General features: G+C 46.7%; 1 protein-coding gene across 10 annotated transcripts; it reads right to left on the bottom strand.

The window, feature by feature from the left end:
- Positions 1-2,243: 2,243 nt before the first annotated feature.
- WDR31 (WD repeat domain 31) lies at positions 2,244-21,787 on the bottom strand. Of its 10 annotated transcripts, none has more exons than XM_072727634.1 (12): positions 21,665-21,759; positions 18,132-18,240; positions 15,467-15,543; positions 14,158-14,301; positions 13,576-13,708; positions 11,559-11,633; positions 10,640-10,784; positions 10,223-10,323; positions 8,762-8,829; positions 7,641-7,782; positions 5,081-5,243; positions 2,244-3,573 (listed from the first exon to the last, which is right to left on the bottom strand). In XM_072727634.1, the coding sequence occupies exons 4-12, from the start codon at positions 14,268-14,270 to the stop codon at positions 3,413-3,415; spliced, it is 1,101 nt and encodes a 366-aa protein (XP_072583735.1). In that variant the 5' UTR covers positions 14,271-14,301; positions 15,467-15,543; positions 18,132-18,240; positions 21,665-21,759; the 3' UTR covers positions 2,244-3,412. The 10 variants fall into 10 exon arrangements, with proteins under 10 accessions (XP_072583735.1, XP_072583738.1, XP_072583734.1 ...); XM_072727637.1 differs by having other exon boundaries at positions 13,576-13,705; positions 14,158-14,298; XM_072727633.1 differs by lacking the exon at positions 15,467-15,543 and having other exon boundaries at positions 18,136-18,240; positions 21,665-21,787.
- Positions 21,788-22,417: the final 630 nt, after the last annotated feature.

Below are 22,417 nucleotides of genomic sequence, written 5' to 3'. Positions count from 1 at the left end.
TCCCACATCGGGCTCCTCACAGGGAGCCTGCTTCTCCCTCTGCCTGTGTCTCTGCCTCTCTCTCTGCGTCTCATGAATAAATAAACAAAATCTTAAAAAAAAAAAAAAAAAAAAAAGAGCTGAAGCTGGTCCTGGCGGTCTCATTCCAGCTACTGGCAAAGGACCCAGAGGGGTAATCCCAGATGAACACATTCCTTTGGAACTAATAGAGTAGAAGTTACACACATCACTTCCACTCACAATCCACTGGCCAGAATTTATGCTCACGCCCCTGCCTGGCTGGGAAGGGAGGCTTCGCTGGGCAGCCTGTGCCGGGAAGTGCCAACTTCAGGAAACAGCTAGCAGCCTGCTGCACCTTTCACGATGAAGCTTTTCTTCACTCATTATGTGCTCGAAAGGCTACCCAGAAATAGCTAACTTCCTTTTTCACAGTGTTAAAAGATTAAAAAAACACCAACTGACCTGAGTTCTATACTTGTAATGCCTGTGTCAAAGTCAAGGCTGTTATAGACTGGAAACGTGCCTCTCGATACCAGTGTTGAAAACATTACGTTCCTGTTGCTGCCAACGGAAAGTTCAGGGGGTATTTTTTCAGTGACTGTGTACTCAAAACTCCTGGGGAAGTTGATTTAATAATCATTGTTCAGATGTAAGTGATGAATCGCTATTTTTTTTTTAAGATTTTACTTATTCATGATTGAGAGAGAATGGAGAGGGAGAGAGCAAGTGCGTGTGCACACACAGAGAGGGAGAAGCAGGCTCCCGGAATCACTGAATTCTATTCCTTTTTTTTTTTTAAGATTTTTATTTATTTATTAATGAGAGACACAGAGAGAGAGAGAAAGAGAGGCAGAGACACAGGCAGAGGGAGAAGCAGGCTCCATGCAGGGAGCCCGATGTGGGACTCGATCCCGGGTCTCCAGGATCACACCCTGGGCTGAAGGCGGCGCTAAACCGCTGAGCCACCCAGGGTTGCCCTGAATTCTATTCCTGAAACCAATATTGCATTGTATGTTAACTAGAATTTAAATTTAAAAAAAAATTTTTTTTTTTAGATCTGTTCAGGAAGATAGTGATAATGGGAACTTGTCTGGGACCCCTGGATGGCTCAGCGGTTTAGCACCTGCCTTCAGCCCAGGGCATGTGGAGTCCCGGGATTGAGTCCCGCATCGGGCTCCCTGCATGGAGCCTGCTTCTCCCTCTGCCTGTGTCTCTGCCTCTCTCTCTGTGTCTCTCATGAATAAATAAATAAAATCTTAAAAAAAAAAAGGGAACTTGTCTGATACTTTTGTGATATCAGTGATATTCTCTGTATCACGGTACTTTAGTCGCTGGTAGCTATTTTAACTTTTTAAAAAAGATTTTATTGATTTATTTGAGAGCCAGAGAGAAAGCACACCTGAGTGGGGAGGGGTAGAGGGAGAGGGGGAAGCAGACTCCCCACTGAGCAGGGCGCCCAATGGTGACTGGATCCCAGAACCCCGGGATCATGACCTGAGCTGAAGGCAGTCGCTTAACTGAGTGCTCTATTTTTATTTATTTATTTTTTAAAGATTTAATTTATTTATTCACAAGAGACACAGAGAGAGAGAGGCAGAGACACAGGCAGAGGGAGAAGCAGGCTCCATGCAGGGAGCCTGACGAGGGACTTGATCCTGGGTCTCTAGGATCAGTCCCTGGGCTGAAGGCAGTGCTAAACTGCTGAGCCACTGGGGCTGCCCTTTTTTTTTTTTTTTTTGTCTGAGTGCCCTATTTTTAAAGTTTTATTTATTTACGTAATCTCCGTACCATTTGGGACTCCAACCCATGACCCTGAGACTGAGTCACATGCTCTTTTGACTGAGCCAGCCAGGTGCCCCAGCTGGTAGCTATTTCCAAGAAAACAATATTTTAAATACATATTGGGACCTAAATTATAGACAGTCTAGATTATATGTGGAGAATAGCACTCCAAATTGTATCTTTTCCAGATCATTTTTAACCTTTCAGTAAAAACAAAGATCCTCTTATAATTTCAGCCACACACACAATTTAATGTCCAGGCCTCAGCTGCCTTATGTTTGGGCTCTCCTGAAGGCAGGAGGGACTCTACCTCCCCTGAAGGAAATGGGCTTGTGAGCACCATCCTGGGGACGGATGTCCTGGGGGCCACACAGGCCGGCCTGAACACCCAGTCCCTCCTCACCAAGGAGGACTCAGTGGCTGGCAGCAGAAGGTGGAGTCCATCCCTCTGTTCTATGTTCTTTTTTTTATTTTAAGATTTTACTTTTTTATTTCATTTTTATTTATTTTTTTAAAACACATTTTTCTTAATTTTATTTATTTATTCATGAGAGCCACAGAGAGAAAGAGAGGAGCAGAGGGAGAAGCAGGCTCCATGCAGGGAGCCCAACACAGGACTCGATCCCAGGTCTCCAGGATCACGCCCCGGGCTGAAGGCGGCACTAAACCACTGAGCCACCGGGGCTGCCCTACTTATTTATTTTAGAGAGAATCTTCATCAGACTCCCCACTAATCGTGCAGCCTGACGCGAGGCTCAATCCCACAACCTCGAGATCATGAATCAAGCTGAAATCAAGAACTGGACACTCAACTGCCTGAGCCACCTAGGCACTCGCTGTCTATGTTCTGCTGCTGTGGACTCCCCTTTGCCTCACAATGGCCATCCCCCAAAAAGAGTTTATATAAAATGAAAGAAAAATATTAAAATGTACAAATGACACTTTTTTTAGCCTTAATCTCTAGAACCTCTCCATTTTCTTATGCACAGCACAGGTCTGATAACTAGGATTCGGGGCAAGGCCCTGCAGTCGTTGGCCTTTTCAAGCCATCTGGGGTCTAATTTTCATGCCTCCTCAGCGCTGGTGTAGGATGCACCACCTGCGCTCGGCTGCTCCTCCGAGTAGAAGCCAAGACTTCTTCACCTCGCTGAGGAGCAGTGGCCGGAGCCGAATCCCACATCTGCAAGCCATGTCCCCTGTGGGGCTGCGCTACCCTTTCCCGCTGGGTAACCAGGAGGCCACCTGAACACCGCCGCTCCGCCTGCGGCTTTGTCTTCTGGGGAGGCTTGGAACAGGTCAGTCCAGTACACTGAACCCTGCGTTCGGACTCACAGACAGAGGCTATCACTCTTACACCTACAGCTCATCGTTCGGAGCCATGAACTTTGTTTGTAAAGAGCGGTCCCAAAGGTTCCTGCAAACTGCTTGTGTTTGCACCGAGATGGGGAACCTTACGCTTGGCCCACATTTCTCAACTGCACCTGGCCTTCAAGCCCTGATGCACCTCCCAAGTGAACCTAAGCAGAGAATCCAGGGCCCACATTGCCCTCCCCGCAAGGTCACGGGGAAAAACGAAGCCACACAGAGGAAGGACGGGCCACGGTTTGCTATTGTCCAGTGTCTCTGGGCCTCAGAAGGCCGCCACTTCCCGCAGTTGCAGCCCGGGGTCCCCCTCCACTCGGAGCAGGTGAATTCCTCTGCTGAAACTTGCACACAGCAAGGAGACGGTGTCGCCAACAGCCAGGGAGGTCAGAGGTCCTGATCCATCCAGGGACAGGGTGAACAGGCAGGCTGGGGGAGGAAGAGAGAACCAGCGGCTTAGGGCGCGCGAGGTCTCTGTGAGGAACCGTGTCAATAAAGCGTGCCCTCCGCCTCTAACCCAGGCAGGAGCAGCACCCGAGCTGCAGAGGGCTGCGCACCGGCGGGGAAGGCAAACATGGGCCAGCCACAAGGCTTCAACTCCAGAGAACGGCACGTGGGCCAAACAAGGTGTGTATCACTTAGAGGCACACCCAGTCGGGGCCTGGCCTGTCGCCCTCCCTGACCGCCCGCCCAGAGTACAGAGCAGGGGCTGGGGCGGAGGAACAGACAGGGGTGCTGTTCTTCAGCTGCTGGGGCCTTGCTCCCTTCAACACAGAGGAAACTGGGACCTGCAGGGCAGTCTGGGGGCCTCCGGCTGACCCAGTGTCTCCTCTGCCCCCGTCTCGGGAGCTGCTCTTCTATGATCTACAGGTGCACACCTGGTGGGCCGGGCAGCACTCTCAGACCTTGCTGTCCCTGGTCTCAGGTTTAGGAGCGTGGACTCTTGGGACAGGCGCTCTCCACCTCCCACCACTCGTGCCGGGCAGCTGGAGAGGTGGGATACAGCAGGGCTGTGCTCCCTACCGAAGTTCGGCTTGTGTGCCCCTGGACATGATCTCACGTCTCTTCCCTGAGAAAAGATAGGGCTACCCTATCCTCCCCTGCTGGGAGCTAAGTTTCTGGAAAGTAACCATGGGAGGGATTTGTCATGCGATTCTCTAAGTTCACACTATTCCTGTGTCTGTCAGAACTCAGGGTCCAGGACAAAATAGCTTGGAGCCAGTGGAGTGCTGGTAAGGCAGCTTTCTGGAAGAAAAAAAACAACCACCTTTACTCATAGCACTCGCACCCTTTGTGGTGTAAATACTCCCACTATGACCTTATAAAAAATTCCTGAATATTTCACTATCAGCCGGTAGGAGTGGCTCTGGCATTCCACTTCACTGAGGGCTCGGTGGAGCTGTGTTCCCCAAGGCATCTTTCTCTGGTGCTTTGACATGTCATGACCTTACTGTGATCTCAAACCTTAGCTGCAGCGTCAAACTGGGCAGTCTTGCGGAGACCATCCTTATGCTACCTCACCCCCGCCACGAGCTGAGACTCTCATTTTATTTATTTTATTTTTTTGAGACTCTCATTTTAGACCTTAAAACATGAATTTGAAAATGGCAATCCTTGTACTCTGTCAGACGTTTTGAGCATCACACATTTAAACCTGAGGAAGAACTTCAGATAGAAAGACTACCAAGAGCTCAATGTATTTGAGCTCTCCAGAACCAGTCTGAACAACATGGCACCAGGGCTCCTGCAGTGATGGCTTATAGCCAGACGGTCAGCAGAATCCCGATATCATAGTGTCATCTTTTAACCACTACGGGCCTGGAGAGTGGCAGGACATGGGTGGCTTTGTACTTGCTGAGCAATGGAAAGAAAGAGTTTCAAGGAAGCTTTTAGGACTCCATGTAACTTTGAGAAGCACCACCAGCAGGCTGCTTACCTCCAGTATCTTGGTTCCAAATCTTCACTTTGCAGTCATGTGACGAGGTAGCAATTACAGGCATCAAGGCCAGTGCTCTTGGTAGAAAGACACAGGATGCGACAGTCTGGAAATGGCCCTTATATTCACATATTCTGTTCCGCGTCTGCCGTAGGTCCCACAACTGTAGAGTAAGGACACAGGCTGGCTCAAACGTACCTACTCTCTAGCTTTATACATGCTACCCTCACTGACTTCCACCTCCCCGCCTTCTCAGGAGCCACCTCTTCCCTCTAGTTACCCACTTATGTAGCTACCCCTCATCTTCATCCATCCACCCACATACTGAATCATCCATCCAATGATTATTTTTTGTTTTTTAAATTTATTTGTTTTTAAAGATTTTACTTATTTATTCCTGATAGAGAGTGAGAAAGAGGCAGAGACACAGACAGAGGGAGAAGTAGGCTCCCAGCAAAGAGCCCAAAGTGGGACTCAATTCCGACCCTAGGATCACACCCTGAGCCAAAGGCAGACACTCAACCGCTGAGCCACCCAGGTGTCCCTGTTTTTCTAATTTAAATTCAATTAGCCAACATAAAGTACCCACTTAGTTTCAGATGCAGTGTTCAATGATTTATCAGTTGTGTGTACCACCCAGTGCTCCTCCCATCATGTGCTCTCAATGCCCATCACCAAACTACCCCGTCCCCCATGATGATTATTTTAAACATCGACTATCTTAAACAACCCTGGTTAAGGATGTGCTGGGCGGGTCGCTGCCTCCCTCATTAATGTCATGATTAGGGAAATGAAAGCTCCAAGTCCTACAGCATGATGGGACAGTATGAAGTTGGCTACTTTTTTTTTTTTTTTAAGTTTTTTATTCAAGTAATCTTTACACCCAGGTGGGGCTCAAACTCATGACCCCAAGACCAAGAATCACATGCTTGGGGATCCCTGAGTGGCTCCGCGGTTTAACACCTGCCTTCAGCCCAGGGTGTGATCCTGGAGACCTGGGATCGAGTCCCACGTCAGGCTCCCTGCGTGGAGCCTGCTTCTCCCTCTGCCACTGTTTCTGCCTCTCGTTCTCTCTGTGTCTCTCATGAGTAAATAAATAAAATCTTTAAAAAAAAAAAAAAAAAAAGGAGAAAGAATCACATGTTCCTCCGACTGAGCCACCCAGGTGTCCCGAGGTCGCCTTTCTACAACAGCTCAAGAGCTGCCTGACATTCAGCCTCCTGGCCTCTGTGGATCCTTGGAGATCCCACAGTTGGGAACACCTTCTCACAAGTACACAGAGGCACAGCCTTTCTAATTTCTTACCTACATGCTAAAATTTGGTAAATGATGACGAGACTCTCCAACAAAGGAGGTGAAAGTTCTACCCATCCCACTCTTGTTGATATGATCAGACCACCGCTAGATAATGTTCCAGGAGGAGAGCAAACTGAATTGTGTCCAAAAAATAATGCAGTCCCTGGATACCATGTAATTCAAAAGAACAATGTTCAGAGAGGAGAGCGATCCGGAAAATAAGGAAATCACGGGACACTGTGTCGGTTGTAGGAGCTAGAAATGCTTAGCTTGGTAAAGAGATGCTACATCAATAGCCTGGGATTCAACACCTCAACCTACCACTGATCAGAGGTGTGGTCTTGTGCAAGAGATTTCACTTGCCATGCCTCTCTTTGCTCAGCTGTAAAATGGCAATTATAATAGAACCTAACGGACAAGGCTGTTGTAAGGATTAAATGAGATACTCCATGTCATGTGCTCAGGCCAGCACCTAGTGTGTAAGGTTTGATACAATGGGAGCCGTAATTGTTCTATTTGGACTAGATGCCCCTTTTAACCTATATTCTACAATGAGGAATCCAAGGTACTTTGAAGGAGCCAATGCAATCTAATCCAAAATTAACTGTGAGGAAAGGTATGTGGGTAAGGGTTGGGGTGGGCCATCGGCCAACACTGGCACTTCAAACTTCCCGGAAGAGCTTGAGCCTCCTTTACTGCGACCACATGTACAATGGAAATAATGTGGCTCTGGGATCCCTGGGTGGCTCCATGGTTTAGCCCCTGCCTTCAGCCCAGGGCGTGATCCTGGAGACCTAGGATCGAGTCCCACATTGGGCTCCTGCGTGGAGCCTGCTTCTCCCTCTGCCTCTGTCTCTGCCCCCACCCCCCCCGTGTGTGTCTCTCATGAATAGATAAATAAAATCTTAAAAAAAAAAGAAAAAATTAAAAAAAAAAGAAAGAAATAATGTGGCTTTTCAAATAGTCCCTCCCCTTTCTCAGCTCTGCTGGGAGTAGGGATGTTAGCAAACTGGTTCTGTGTTTAGGACCTTCCTATCTTGACTCTCATCCCATCCCTCTTTTCCACTACCAATTCAGAAAGCCCAAGGCTCATAGAAGTTTCTTGAGAGATGCATCTGGAATGCAAAGAATCACGTACAGTATGCACTTGGAACAGGCCTGAGCCATTAGTAGGGCTTGCCTATGTAGCCCAGTATGGAGGTGAGGTCAGAGTAAATAATTTGCTCATCAGCAATCAGACCCCCAGACACCCACAATCTCTTACCGTGGCTTCACAGCCTTCCCCTCCAAAGCCGTTGCTGCAGGAGATACACTTGTGTCCATCCTCACTGACCTCACAATAGGTCTGAATATGCTGCTTTGCAGGAAATACATGAGCTACCTGCAGCCCCCGGCTGTCCCATAATCTGCAAGACATGACTGTAGGAAATGAGTCTGTGGTAAATGTGTCCGATATACCCACTGACATAAGCCTCAGCTCTTTGTCGCTTCGGCTGGTCAGAGAGAATGTCATGATTTATCTAAAAACAGGAGTATGAACCAGATCAACCTTGGAGACTCAAAAGCTGCCAGGAAATAACCCAACCGAATGACGTCTGAGTTCCTTCTATTTTGAGATCCAGTTAATAAGAATTTAGACCAAGCATCCTAACTGTACAAGTTAATTTGTTAATTTGGCGCTTTGGGATACTGCTTTCCATGGACAAGAGGATATTTCTGTGCCTGTGACTTAAATTTTTTTTTAAAAAAAGACAGTTATTATGATCCAGAGGAGAAGTCACCATTCCAGAATCAGATACAAAAGACTTGCAGGCCTTGGCCTACCTGGGCCATGGGGTCCATGGGGGAATGTTCTGTTCAGCCTCTTGTCTCATTTTCATCTCTTTACCTCATTCCCACTATTTCCTAAGTAGAATGAATGTCTTCTGAGATCCAGAGTTTCTCATTGTGCTTTCTACTCGAGAACGATTTACTTCATTTGACTCTCCTAACGGGGATTCCAACCCCATTTCCCCAGATAAGGCTTCATCTGAGGGCTGGGTCATTGAGAACACCTGGAGCTGAGCAGGGGCAGTAAGTGGAGCCAGGCAGCCCGAAGGGTGGGACAAGCCAGTGACAGGTCCTGAGGTTAATCTGAACATATTCACACAGGGGGTGAGTATGGGGGTCAGACATCAGCTGCTTCAAAACCATTCAGGACAAGGGCTTTTTCCTGGCATTCGACTTCTACCCGGCCAGGTCAGAGAGACCCCAGTCTCAGTGAGGGGCAAAAGGCCCTGGGAAGGCACAGCAGGGAGGAGAAGCAGAGGAGGGAAGGGAGTCATGTAAGCACGGGAACCACAAACCTTCACCAGAAACACCTTGACTGCTGCTCAGTAAGCCCACCTGATGGTTTTATCTTCAGAAGTCTGTAGTATATACGGTTCTTGAGGGACCCAGCACAGGTGAGTGACCTGGAAAGAGCAAAATTTTCAAAACTTCTCCACACCAAGTCATTCTTCCGCTGTAATTCCTGTAGACTGTGCTAAATAGCATCTCTCCACCACTTCCCAAGGATGCTGACTAGCACATTTGACTTGGAGGGATTCGGTGTTTTGTAGATACCCAGCAGTCGTGCTCTACTGGCATCCTCTGGATCGGCAGCAGCAATGGTAGCAGGCGCCCATACGTGTGCTGGAGAGCTGCTGGCGAGTAGCAGCTAAGGGCAGCAGCCCCCTGTTCTGTGGTGGGACCACTGAAACCCTGCTCTAAGGCCTCACAGCGTTCAGAAGTGTTCTTTCTCCCCATCCCTGTAGCCCCCTGCTGGACAGGCATGAAACAGTTTTCAAAACAACCCGACATGACAGGATTTTCTTCCAGCAACCTCCACAAATACGGGGGGCACAGAGCAAGCGCACCTTGCCATGGAGGGTTGTCTTCAAAACTGGAGAAGAGGGGTCCCTGGGTGGCTCAGCGGTTTAGCACCTGCCTTTGGCCCAGGGCGTGATCCTGGAGACCCGGGATCGAGTCCCACATCGGGCTCCCTGCATGGAGCCTGCTTCTCCCTCTGCCCGTGTCTCTGCCTCTCTGTGTCTCTCATGAATAAATAAATAAAATCTTTAAAAAATAAATAAAAATTAAAAAAAAAACTGGAGAAGATAACCATGCGTGATATTTAATGACCACTAAAGGAACATCTACCAATGTCAGGTCATAGGATTCCCCCACTTTATAAATGAAGACACTGACAGTCTAAGTGCCTTTCTTGGAGTAACACAGCTAAAAAGTGACAGACCTTGGGGTGCCTGGCTGGCTCAGTCAGTACAGCATGTAACTCTTGATCTCAGGGTTGTGAGATCAAGCCCCACAGTAGGGTAGAGATTACTTAAAAGCGATGGATCCATAGTTTGAACCCAGGTATGACTGACCTCAAAGGCTGTGAGGCTATATACCAGCCTGCTACCAGAAAACACTGGTCTTCATAAAGCAAATTATACTTAGAGCAAAAAGGTCATGCTTGTTTCTTTGCCCAGAAGCTGTGAGCTCTGGTGGACTGTGTCCTGGGCCACTAACCCTGCTCCTGGCACAGCAGATATAGAATAGCTGCATTTTGAGGGAACAAATGAGGACACCACTTAAAATTCCAATGTGAACTAGTGGAGGTGTTCTCTGGAGCAGAAGACCTCAAAACATCATCCAATGTGGAAACCCTGAAACGCCAGGGTCTGACAGAGAGCTCAGGGTGAGCAGTGGCGAGGCCCCCAGCCTCTCCTGCCCAGAAGGTCTCCTCATCTCTCCCCCAGGCTGCGTGCCTCGCCCCCTGCTCCCTCCTGCTGTCCCACTCTCTACTGCGTGTGAGTTACTAACCAGGTTCCTGGAGACAGAAGCTCTCTCCGCACACTGTCCGGTCCCAACGTCCCACAGAAGCAGAGTATTGTCCCGAGAGCCAGTGCACAGCTGTGATGAGTCTGGGGAAACAAGGGAAACATGGTCCATGAGACGGGCCTGGCACAGAGCTTTTCAGAAAGTATAACAGGGGACACCAGGGTGGCTCAGTCAGTTAGTTGCGTGTCCGACCCTTGGTTTCCACTCAGGTCACGATCTGAGGGTCGTGAGATTGAGCCCTTATGTCAGGCTCCATGCTCAGTGGGAGCCTGCTTCTCTCTCTGCCTCTGCTCTTCCCCCTGCTTACACCCACTCAGTTTCTCTCTCTCAAAATAAATAAATAGGTCTTAAAAAAAAAAAAAGTACGACAGCATTAGGAAGAGATCTGTTTGACTTTACCTGGACTCACAGCCAATCCAGTGACCACCATGGCGTGGCCAGAGAACTGCTGCCTTGGTTGTGAGGGGTCATGCAAGTCCCACATCATGACCATCCTGTCACGAGAGGCGCTGAAGAACTGGCTGGATTTGTGAATACAGGCTATCTGCTCAAGAGAAAAAAAAAGTTCCGGTGTGCTTGTTTGATTGGACTTTAAAATGGGCAACAGACCTGGGGCTGCAGGTGTCAGAGCCTGAGGCTCTCTCTACGTCGCCGTGGGAATGCACTACATCTGGTGTGTCGCTACCACACTTTGCACCATGAGTTGTGGCTGTCGCCTGGTTTCACTATGACAGAGTCTGCAACTCAATTCTGCTTTTCAGTTCATTTAGGGTGATTTCAGGGAGGGGAGTTGTAGAGACTGGCATTCTCTATCCTTTTTGCTAGGAGCTCAGTCTACCCTGCAATGCTTTTTTAATAAATTAATTTTTATTTAGCTGTTGTTGGCTTTTTAAAAATTTCCCCAAGAGGGGTTCCTGAGTATAGAGATTTTATCATTTATTTACTTATAATTTATTTATAATATATTTAAAATATAAAGAAATTGTATCATGTATTATTTTTCTACCTACAGTAAACACACAGGCAGCCTCCAAACATGTCCCTGTTGAATTAGGATAAGCAGGGAGAGTTGTTCTCTATTTACCACCTGAACTATTAAGGGCTTAGTGACCAAATAAAAATCATGTCTAATATGCCTGTAACAATAGCTAAGGGAATGGTTTGCTCTGCTTTTCCTCGAATAGGGCCTCATGGCATCAAATGAGGCCCTTGCGTTATTTTTAAGACTGAATATCCAATCACTCCTACATCTAGAGCCATTAATACTCCTTTATTCAGTTCCAAGTTCCCTCCCTGATAATGATCATTTGATAATTACCTTAGTGATTTCTCGCTCATGTCCTTTGAACCTTTTCACCACATTTCCAGTCTTCCAGTTATAGGCCACAACTGTCTGCGGAGAGTCATTAGAGTCATTAGCATCTCTGTAATATTTTCAGGGAAGTGAATCTCTGAATATTTTAAGTAAATATTTTATTTAATTGAAACAAGCCTTTACTTCATTCTCTACCTAATTTCTCCCTCTCTGTCAAGCGTTAAGGCTTTATTGTTGTATTCACTAGTCTTGTCCCCCTACGTGGACTTTCTTTTCTTTCCTCATGACTGGTGCTCTCTCTGCAAGGCAATGGGCCACTGCTCTGAGCCTTGCTGATGGGTTCGCGAGGACACTCCCCAAAGGGAACTGACAGCCTGAGATTCTGGTCATAAATGCTGAATTAGAATTCTACGTGGGATAAGTTTCCCCCCCTGCACTTTCTCTTTAATAAATAAATGAGTCTTTAAAAAGAAAATTTACCATCTTAATCATTTTAAGGTGTACAGTTCAGTAGTGTTATGTATACTCACATGATTGTAAAACACATCACACTTTTTTTCTAATTAAAAAAAAAACAAAAACCATAATCCCATCTGCCAGAGAGAATCATCATTAAAACTTTCTTTCTGTCCTTTTTCTAGGTATATACTTTAATATATTTTTTTAAGATTTTATTTATTTATTCATGAGAGACACAGAGAGAGGCAGAGACACAGGCAGAGGGAGAAGCAGGTTCCATGCAAGGAGCCTGACGTGGGACTCAAAACCCGGTCCCCAGGATCAGACCCTGGGTTGAAGGCGGTGCTAAACCTCTGAGCCACCTGGGTGGCCCTATACTTTAACATTTTGTCATAAATCTCCTGAACAGGAGACTCCCTGTTTAGCATCCTCTGGCCCAGTCTCTGTAATTCGTTGCTAGAGAGAAAGGAGCATGTTAGCACTTGACCTGGTTAAATGCCAGTTTCTTAATCTGTAAAACAGAGAGGATAATCCTTCCCTACCTACCCCTCACAGGTGAAGATCATATAAATAAAATTCATACATCTAAGATGATATCAACTTTAAGACAAACTGCTGCCAATTAAATTATATCCATGCTTTATCAACAGTTTTTATTTTCATTTATTTTAAAATTTATTTTAAGTAGGCTCCACACCAAATGTGGGGCTTGAACTCACAACCCTGAGATGGAGTCATACATTCTACTGACTGAGCCAGCCAGGTGCCCCTATCATCAATTTTTAGATGCATACTGACTTCGGAGGTGCTCAAGTATCAAAACATGAACCTCTTTGAATCTGGGAAATACAGGGGTGTCTGGATGGCTCAGCTGGTTGAACTTTTCTGACTCTTGGTTTCTGCTCAGGTCATGATCTCATAGCTTGTGGGATTGAGCACCATGCTTAGCAGGGAGTCTGCTTGAAGATTCTCTCCCTCTGCCCCTCCCCCTGCGCTCTCTCTCTCTCTCAAATAAGTAAAATAAATGTATAAATTTTTAAAAATCCATGAAATATGAAAATGAGAGGTATTAAAAGAATCAACATTTTTGCTATCACCATCCTAGCTGTGAGTCCTGTGATGGAAGCAAACGTGACGGGGAGAAGCAATCAGATTCAGTGTCAGTGGGAGGAAAGACAGGAACACAGAAGGACAGAATTATGATGCATGCCAGTTAGAGATTTGGGCAAAAGAGCAGGATAAAATAGACTGGACTTTTTTTTTTTTTTTTAATTTAATATTTATTTGAGAGAGAGAGAGAGCACACAAGCAGGGGGGAGGGCAGCAGGGGAGGGGGAAAGAATCTCAAGCAGGCTCCAAGTCCCCACTGATGCAGGGCTCGGTCTTATCACCCTGAGTTCACGACCTGAGCCAAAATCAAGAGTCGGACGCTCAACCGACAGAGCCTATGGTTTCACACTACTCGATGCTGCTGCTGGAACCAGAGAATCAACGCTTCCTTCTCAAATACCTTCCCTTGGCCACAGTAAGCTGGTTCCCTGGGAAGCACCACAAACCCCACCTTATCTCTTCCTCCAGAGACACACAGGTCTGAGTTCAGGGCAGCAACGACCGAGACCGTATCCACGTGGGCTGGGCTATACTCCAGACAAGCTTTAGTTTGAGTTCTCTCTTCTATAATTTCGTCGGGCCTGCTAAAGAGAAGATGGCAAATGAGAGGCCCACTGGTACAGAGTGCGGAGGGGCAAGGGGAAGATGAGATGGCCCACAGGAGAGGCCAGGCTGAGGAGAAATCTGGAAAAGAAGTGCAGAAGGGAGACCCATGGCCATTGCCAGAAATGGGATTATTAATGCTGAGTCTGCTCGGAATGCCTGAAGGATTGGAATCCAATAAAGGGGAAACTTGAAGCCAAGAGGCCCGGAGTCTTTGCTCACCCTAGAGCTCATTCCCAAAGATGCAGGGCCCCTCTCCGTGTGGCTGCAGACATTAGCTGTTTCTCATCCAAAAGAAAACAGACCTGTTTTCAGAAAACTGCCTGTTCGGGGAAGGTCATCAATAATCGCTCTGGGCCTTCTCTTTCTTTAGTGGAGAATTTTAATGCAACATGACAAAATTTGGGATCCCAATGCAGGATTGCCATACCTGTATTTATAAGTGCTGTGTTTGAGTTTGCTTTGCAGTTTCCCCATCCCTGCACAGAAGCTACACAAAACCTTGTGAGGAGCTCGTTTCAGATGGCACCCGAGCAGCAGCATCCCTTGTAGCTACTGGAAGCTGTGTTCCCTGCTTAGTAAAAAGAATACATACTGTTCATTTTTTTTTAAATTTTTTTTTCATACTGTTCATTTTGTTAGTGTGGTGATGTAAAATAAAGCCTTATTTTTTAAAAGACTAATTTATTGTACTTGTTTGCTTTTCCTCTTTCCCCTGCCTCCTCTTATGCCCTGGGAATGCACAACCCCCCTCCACCCATAAAGCATAATCAGATCAGAAAAAACAAAGACAAAACAAATTTTAAAAATACAAAGACGTTTCTCAACAAGTTAAATGTAGAATTACCATATGTTCAAGAATTCCACTCCTGAGAAGACACCCAGAAGAACTGAAAGCAGGTGTTTGCACAAAAAAATTATACATGAATGTTCGTGGCTGCACTGTTCACAATTGCCAAGAAGGGGAAACACCCTAAATGGCCATCAGTGGATGAGTGGAAAAACAAAATGTGGTATGTCCATACAATGAATATTAGCCATAAAAATAAATAACATAATGAAGCATACTATAAGATGGATGAACCCCGAAAACATCAAACTAAGCAAAAGAAGCTAGACACAAAACGCCACGTATTCTATGAGACCATTGGTATGAAATACCCCCAGTCAGAATCTATATGGACAGAGAGCAGATTAGTGCTTGCCAAGGGCTGGGGTGATGAGGGAACAGAGTTTCCTTTTTGGATCATGAAAATGTTTTGTTGGTTTTTTTTTTTTAAAGATTTTATTTATGTATTCATGAGAGACACAGAGAGAGGCGGAGACACAGGCAGAGGGAGAAGCAGGCTTCCTGCGGGGAGCCCGATGCAGGACTCAATCCCAGGACCCCGGGATCACACCCCAGGCTGAAGGCAGGTGCTAAACCATTGAGACACCCAGGGATCCCCCTGGATCATGTAAATGTTCTGGAACTAGACAGTGGTGATGGTTGCGTAACACTGTCCCTGTACTAAATAAGAATACATTTTATACTATACGTAATTGTGCCACAATAAATACTATGAATGTGTATTTGAAAATAAAAGATATTTTTCACCAGTGACGCTTCTTGAAAAGAACCTAAGTTATTCTAAAAGGTCTAAAAGGCTTGCTGGTTTGTTTTTAAATGATTTCATGTGACACTTCTCTAAACCAGTGTGCCAGGTTATTCTGTAGTAAGAATGAGATATGAGGAGCACCTGGCTGGCTCAGTCGGGAGAGTATGCAACTCTTGATCTCAGGGTCATGAGTTCAAGCCCCATGTTGGGCATGGAGCCTACTTAAAAAAAAAAAAAAAAAAGAATGAGATGTGAGAGCTGATGACACTACATGAGACAACACAGGTAATGACCTAGACTGGTCTGAGGGCCGGTGGGGATTCCTGAGGCCCTTTCAAGGAGTGCGTATGGTCCTCCTTCCTCCAACTACATCTCTGTGTGAGGTCTGATTTTCTTCTTATACTACAACCCCAACCACATATTGCCAATAGGCTGAATGCAGAAGCTGACATGAGAATCCAACTGCCTGGAATCCCTGGGTGGCTCAGTGGTTTAGCACCTGCCTTAGGCCCAGGGCGTGATCCTGGAGTCCCAGGATCGAGTCCCACATCAGGCTCCCTGCGTGGAGCCTGCTTCTCCCTCTGCCTGTGTCTCTGCCTTTCTCTCTCTGTCTTTCATGAATAAATAAATAAAATCTTTAAAAAGAGAGAATCCAACTGCCTTATGTTGAAACCAAATATGGACAAGAACTGCAAAAATGTAAAACAATACCAGTCTTTCCAACCAAATTTTTTGTGCATTTTGGAAAACACATTTTTCATAACATTATTTTGTGCTAACCTATATAATAAGTCTATTATTATTAACATGAATAAGTAAATATTTTTTAAATATCTGTGGGTTTTTTTTTAAGATTTTATTTATTTATTCACGAGAGACAGAGAGAGAGAGGCAGAGACACAGGCAGAGTGAGAAGCAGGCTCCATGCAGGGAGCCAGACGTGGGACTCGTGGGACTAGATCCTGGCTCTCCAGGATCAGGCCCCAGGCCAAGGCGGCGCCAAACTGCTGAGCCACCCAGGCTGCTCCCATAAAAATCTGTGTTAATGTCAATAGGTGGCAGAGTAGAACCCAATCTATGACTTACATAAACAAAAGCTCTTTAAGATCCCCAATAATTTTTCTCAAAAGATTTATTTATTTTTAGAGAGAAACAGAGAGAGAGAGAATGAGCAGGGGAGGGGCAGAGGGAGAAGATCTTTCAAGCAAACTCCCCACTGAGCATGGAGCCTGACACAGTGGTGCTGGATCCCATAGCTCATGAGATCATGACCTGAGCTGAAACCAAGAGTCAGAGGCTTGACTCACTGAGCCACCCAGGCACCCCTTCCCCAGTAAAAGGAAGTCTTGAGGCCAAAAAGTTTATGAACCACTGGCCTAGAACTTAAATAATGCCAACAATGGATGACATATTACAATAAACAGAATTACTAAGTGTTTTTTAGATGTACTTGCATTGTCCTCAACAACTGGCAAAGCAAGAACTAAGAGAGAATGAATTAGACATTCAAAGATGCTAATCCATATGTTCATTCAGAAAACGCCTCCTAAGCACCTGATTTGTGCAGCTCCTATTCTGGTGGCTGGTGAAATACGAAGAAAGTGACAGGAAGACATGGCCAGGAGGATATCTGCTGGGACTGAACGTACCTGACAAGGTAGGGGCTAATCTCAGCTACTCTGGGTCATGCATGTCCTCTGCAACTAGCTATTCTAAGAGGCCAGAGAGTAGAGAAAAGTAAAGGGAGGGTGGGAGTACCGAGTTCCCATCTTTTGGAGACTCTGCTTAAAGTCTAGGAGATGAGTTTCTAAATTATTATGTGGGTGGGGGGACATGCAGAGGGAGAGGAGAGAGAGACCCTTAAGTAGGCTCCACACCCAGCATGGGGCCAGATGCTGCCATTGTGACCTGAGCCCAAATCAAGAGTCTGATGCTCAACCGACTGAGCCACCCAGGTGCCCCTAAGAGATGAGTTTTTGTTTGTTTGTTTGTTTGTTTGTTTTTTAAGAGATGAGAGTTTCTTACAGGCATGACCAGCCCAGCTCTCGGAAGAATGGTCTACAGGAAGAACAGCAAGCTAAAATTCACCAAGTATCTCAATCGTAACCATTAAAAAACCGTGTTCCAGAACTGCAGCCTACACTTTGAGAAGCTGCCAGAGTTGACCTCCGGACAAGATAGGTGACTGCAAGGAAGCACAGTGCGGTGGCAAGAACACCGTGTGTGGCACCAGGAGCCCTGGGCACCAGCCCAAGGCTGCCTCATCCCACTGTGTGTCCTTGGGCTCCTCCATCCCCTGCTCTGCACCTCAGCTGCCCCATCTGTAAACGAGGACAGCACATTAGATCATTTTTAGTAGACTGTGCTCCACGAGAGGAAGGACCTGGTCATGTTCATCGCTGTTCCTCAAGTGGCTCACACACTCTGGCAACATCATTTCTTGCTAAGAAGTGGGAACCGAAGGTCCCTTCCTGTTCAGACAGTCTAGGATTCTCTATACTAAGCACACACTATGCTGACAGAAAATACGCCAGGATAATTTTTAAAAATCTTGCGATGGTATCGCTTGTAGACAGGGAGAGGGTGCGGGGCTTCCCATCTGCCAGCATAGCCCATTTCAACATTATCATCAATTTAAGGACAGAGGCTGTCCACAGATCTAGGTCACCAAACAGAGCAGGTGCTATAAACGGATTGGCTTTGCTTCAAACTGATGGGACTCTTAGCTGCTACTGCAGGGAGGCGTATTTCCCATCTGAAGAGCACTCACAGGACATTCTAAGCAAAAGATAACTTTTAGAATTACTTACCCCCAAACCAATAAGATTTTCTTGGTGAGCTGCCGTGTTCAGTGCTTTGTAATGTTTATCCTTTGGAAAACAGTTCAGGCAGCCACTTCCTAATCTCTGTAATTACTGAAAAGATGCTTAAATTAATCTCTCTCTAAGCATATGTTTGCACTGAAAGGAGATTCACAAGGTAAATGAAGACTTTGTTTAATTAAAGAGATTGTTGAGTATAGCTTTGCCTCACAAAGAGATACGTTCCAAAATTCCAATATCTTATAACTGGCACATTTCCAACAATTAGGGAAGTGTACCATAATGTTAATTATACAACTATTTTTTTTATAATTTTTTTTAAGATTTTATTTATTTATTCGCAAGAGACACAGAGAGAGAGGAAGAGACATAGGCAGAGGGAGAAGCAGGCTCCATGCAGGGAGCCCGATGTGAGATTCGATCCTGGATCCCAGGATCATGCCCTGAGCAAAAGGCAGACGCTCAACCTCTGAGCCACTCAGGCATCCCTATACAACTATTTTTAATTTGCATTTATTTAAGTAAACTCTACACCCAACGTGGGGCTTGAATTTACAACCCTGAGGTCAAGAGTCTTATGCTCTACTGACTGAGCCAGCCAGGCACCCCCAAAGAAGGAGATATTTAAATATTTAAGTACATCATTAAACACTTATTTTTCTTATAGTACTTCTGTTCAAAAATTTCCAGAGCTGACTGCCACTGTCGCCGTGAGAAAGGCAGTTTCTCCTGTTTAAAATAACACTTTAGTAAGCATGAATCATAGAATTTGAGATGGAAGAGCTTTTCAAAATCATCACAATATAAACCCTTTATCTAAAGATCTAAAGAATCAGGGCAGGAACACTATCTGCTCAAAACTCTAACTAGATAGCTCTCTTGACGTGGGGTTTTATTGCATTTGAACAGCTCTATTTTAAGAACTCGAATAAAGAAGCCCTACCAATTAACAGTGTAGCTTATTCTAAAAATGCAGAGCAACACAGAAGAGTCCGAGATAACATTTGATTCAGGGCATCAGCACGGGAATTGGACAGACTCAGATCTGATTTACAGTTCCCTGCGGTCTTGGGCAAACTGCTGAGCCTCTTGGAATCTGTTTCCTATATGTAAGATGGAATATCTTCACTGGGTTTCTGTAAAGATCAAAGATGGTAGGCGCCTGGGTGGTTCAGTCAGTTAAGCGTCTGCCTTCAGCTCCGGTCATGATCCTGGGGTCCTGGGATTGAACCCCACGTCTGGCTCTCTGCTAAAAAGGGAGTCTGCTGTTCCTGCTACCCTTCCCCCCCACCCCATGATCTCTCTCTCAAATTAATTAATTAATTAAATTGTAAAACAAACAAAAAGATTAAAGACAGCACTATGATGTGCCAAGGACTATTTTAAATGCTTTATATTCTTTAACTCTTCTGATGTATTCCACAAGCCTCTGAGCTAGATGCTGTTACTATCTTCATTTTGAAGATGAGAAAAGTGAGGTGCAGAGATGTTAGACAACCTGCCCAACTTTACAGACAAGTTGCAAATAAGTGGCAGAGCTGAAACCTGAATGCAGGCAGTCTGACTCCAGAGCTCTTGTGCTGGGTCAGCACATTACACTGCATCTCTATAAAAGCTAGTGCATAGAAAGCCCCCCCTTGAACCTGGCTACTGGCATGATGGCTAGATTAACAAGAACAGCAACTGGAAGGAGCAATTTCTGCCAACTGACACCATTAACGCTACTGTTAATACACACATATTAAACATATGTAACAAATATACACAGAGAATATATATAAATGGGTATATGAGTCTGAAGGATATTAAACCTAAGCCAGTTATGTCTCTTGGCCATTGATCACACTAAGGCTAAGAATTCTTTAAGTTTTGTATTATATACCAAGGCAATTTAAAATCTCAACAGCAGAGTATACTCTGCTCATTATTGAACATACTTCAATAATGTCCCTGTAGTTGTGATTTATTATGAGTAGACTAATCAAAGAAGCAAAAACACTATTCAGTTATCTTCCACTGTTTATACTGTGAACATCCAATACATTTGAGAAGAGGGAAAGCATCGTGCTCATTTTTGTATCTGAGCTTCAAGCACGGCCTGGGAGAATGGATGCAAGGCAAATATCTGTGGAATGAATGAATGAATGAATGAATGAATGAATGGCATACTAAGGTGAAGAGTCGTTTGGCAAGCAGCCTTTTTTTTTTTTTTTAAAGTCGGCTCCAGGGCGCCTGGGTGGCTTAGTCAGTTCAGTGTCTGACTTCTGGTTTTGGCTAAGATCATGATCTCAGAGTCCTGAGATCAGGCCCAAATCCAGCCCCTGTGATAGGGCTCTGCGTGGGGTCAGCTTGTCTCTCTCCTTTGCTTCCCCACCCTCTTCGCTCACACTCTCTTTCTCTCAAATAAATAAATCTTTAACAAATAAAAATTTAAAAAAATAATGTAGGCTGCATGCCCAACGGCCAGCTTGAACTCAAGCTACCCTGAGCTTAGAAGTCACACGCTCTGCTGACTGAGCCAGCCAGGCGCCCTGCAAGAAGCTTTTTAAGGATCCAACCACATAAGGGTCCTTCAAAATTGCCCAACAACAAATCATTCAGGGAACAGTTCCCGGGGCTCTGTCCCAAATTTCAGGTTCAGGAAAGGCTGGAGAGGACTAGGAAAAGCCATACACGCAGTTACGGCTCTGGACATCCTTGTTGGTTCCAGATGAAACCAGGCTTAAATCTGAATCCCAGGACCCATTTCTGCCTCAATTTGCTTTCTGCGGACCTTAAGATACCAAGAGGTCACTCTAAACCTAAGGCAGAGAATTCTCTTTTAAGTCTCCAGTGCAGTATTCCTCGTTACACTGCAGCAAATACCCAATTGTCATTTCCACGGAGAAAGTGGGACTCAGCAGAGGGTGGGGACTTGCTAAAGGCAAGAGGCACAGGCAGAGGCACACGAGGCACACGAGGCAAGAGGCACACGAGGCAGAGGCAGAGCCAGGGTACCTGACCTGACTTCCCTGACTCCTGGGCCACTGCTCAGGTAAATGCTGATGTCCCATCTCCCTCCCTCTCACCAGATCTCCTTAGGGGGGCGCGCACAGGGCATCAAACCCTAAACAAATACAAACAAAGCCGCCGCCGTGGAACCACGGGAAGATGGCCTGATTCGGGAAGATGGCCTGATTCGACACCCTCGTGGTACAGAGGGGGAAACTGAGGCCCGGAGTCTCACAGGGAGCCAGCATTAGGCCAGAATTTCCACCAAGGTTGCCCCAAGTTTAGGGGACAACCTGTGTCCAGTGTTCCCTTCCAGTCTCTCAGGTCTACCCACGCGGACTGTCAAAGCTTATGGGGAGGGTGGGCTGCGTGGTTCATCCCCCAAGATGCGGGGGGCGCTGCGGCACCTCCCAGCCCAGGGCCGGCCCTCGAGCTCCCCGCTTTCAGCAGGCGGGCGGCTGCAGCCTGCGGGGCGCGAGGGCTCCCCCCGCCCCTCCCCGCCGCCCTCCTCGCGCTCCATACCCACCGGCGGGCTGGCGGGGCCGGGAGCTGAGGCCCGGGGGGCGCGGAGTGCGGGGCGTCCGCCGCCACCACGCGGCACAGCCTCCCGCGTCTCCGCCCCTAGCAACGCGGCGCGCGTCGCTAGGGCGGGGGTCCCCGCGAAACGCCTCCGGGCGCTCGCTCTCCCCGGAACCGCAGTTCCGCTCGCCGGCCGCTGAGGCTCCAGGCCGGGGGTCGGCTGTGCCCAAGGAGCGCGCCACCGGAACCGTCGCCGAGGAATGAAGAATCCTCATTTATTTACTGTTTAAAGATTTTATTTATTTATTCAAGAGAGACACAGGGAGAGAGAGAAGCAGAGGGAGAAGCAGGCTCCATGCAGGGAGCCCGACGTGGGACTCGATCCCGGGTCCCCAGGGTCACGCCCTGGGCTGAAGGCGGGCGCTTAACCGCTGGGTCACCCGGGCGTCCCTGAATCGTCATCTTTTAAATAAGGATTGAAAATAAATAAATAAATAAATAATAAATAAATAAATAAATAAATAAGATTGGCGCAGGGGGTGGGGGTGTATTTCTGCAGAGCCTCCTGTGGTTCCGCCCGCGGTGCCTCCCGTGGGCCCTTCTGCAGGTCCCCCCCATCCTCTGCCTTTCATTCTCTCTTGCACCGAGACCTCACAGCCCAGCACCGCAGCAAAGACCCCTCAGTATCCTTCGTGAGGTGCAGAGGGAAGACAGTTGCAGGAACTAACAGCAGCGGCAGGTGCAATGCTTCCAGACTCGA

This window comes from Vulpes vulpes, chromosome 12, assembly GCF_048418805.1.
Source record: "Vulpes vulpes isolate BD-2025 chromosome 12, VulVul3, whole genome shotgun sequence".
In the NCBI taxonomy this organism is placed as follows: domain Eukaryota; kingdom Metazoa; phylum Chordata; class Mammalia; order Carnivora; family Canidae; genus Vulpes; species Vulpes vulpes.
The sequence above is the reverse complement of the archived record's forward strand: the minus strand, read 5'-3'. Positions and strand labels throughout refer to the sequence as shown.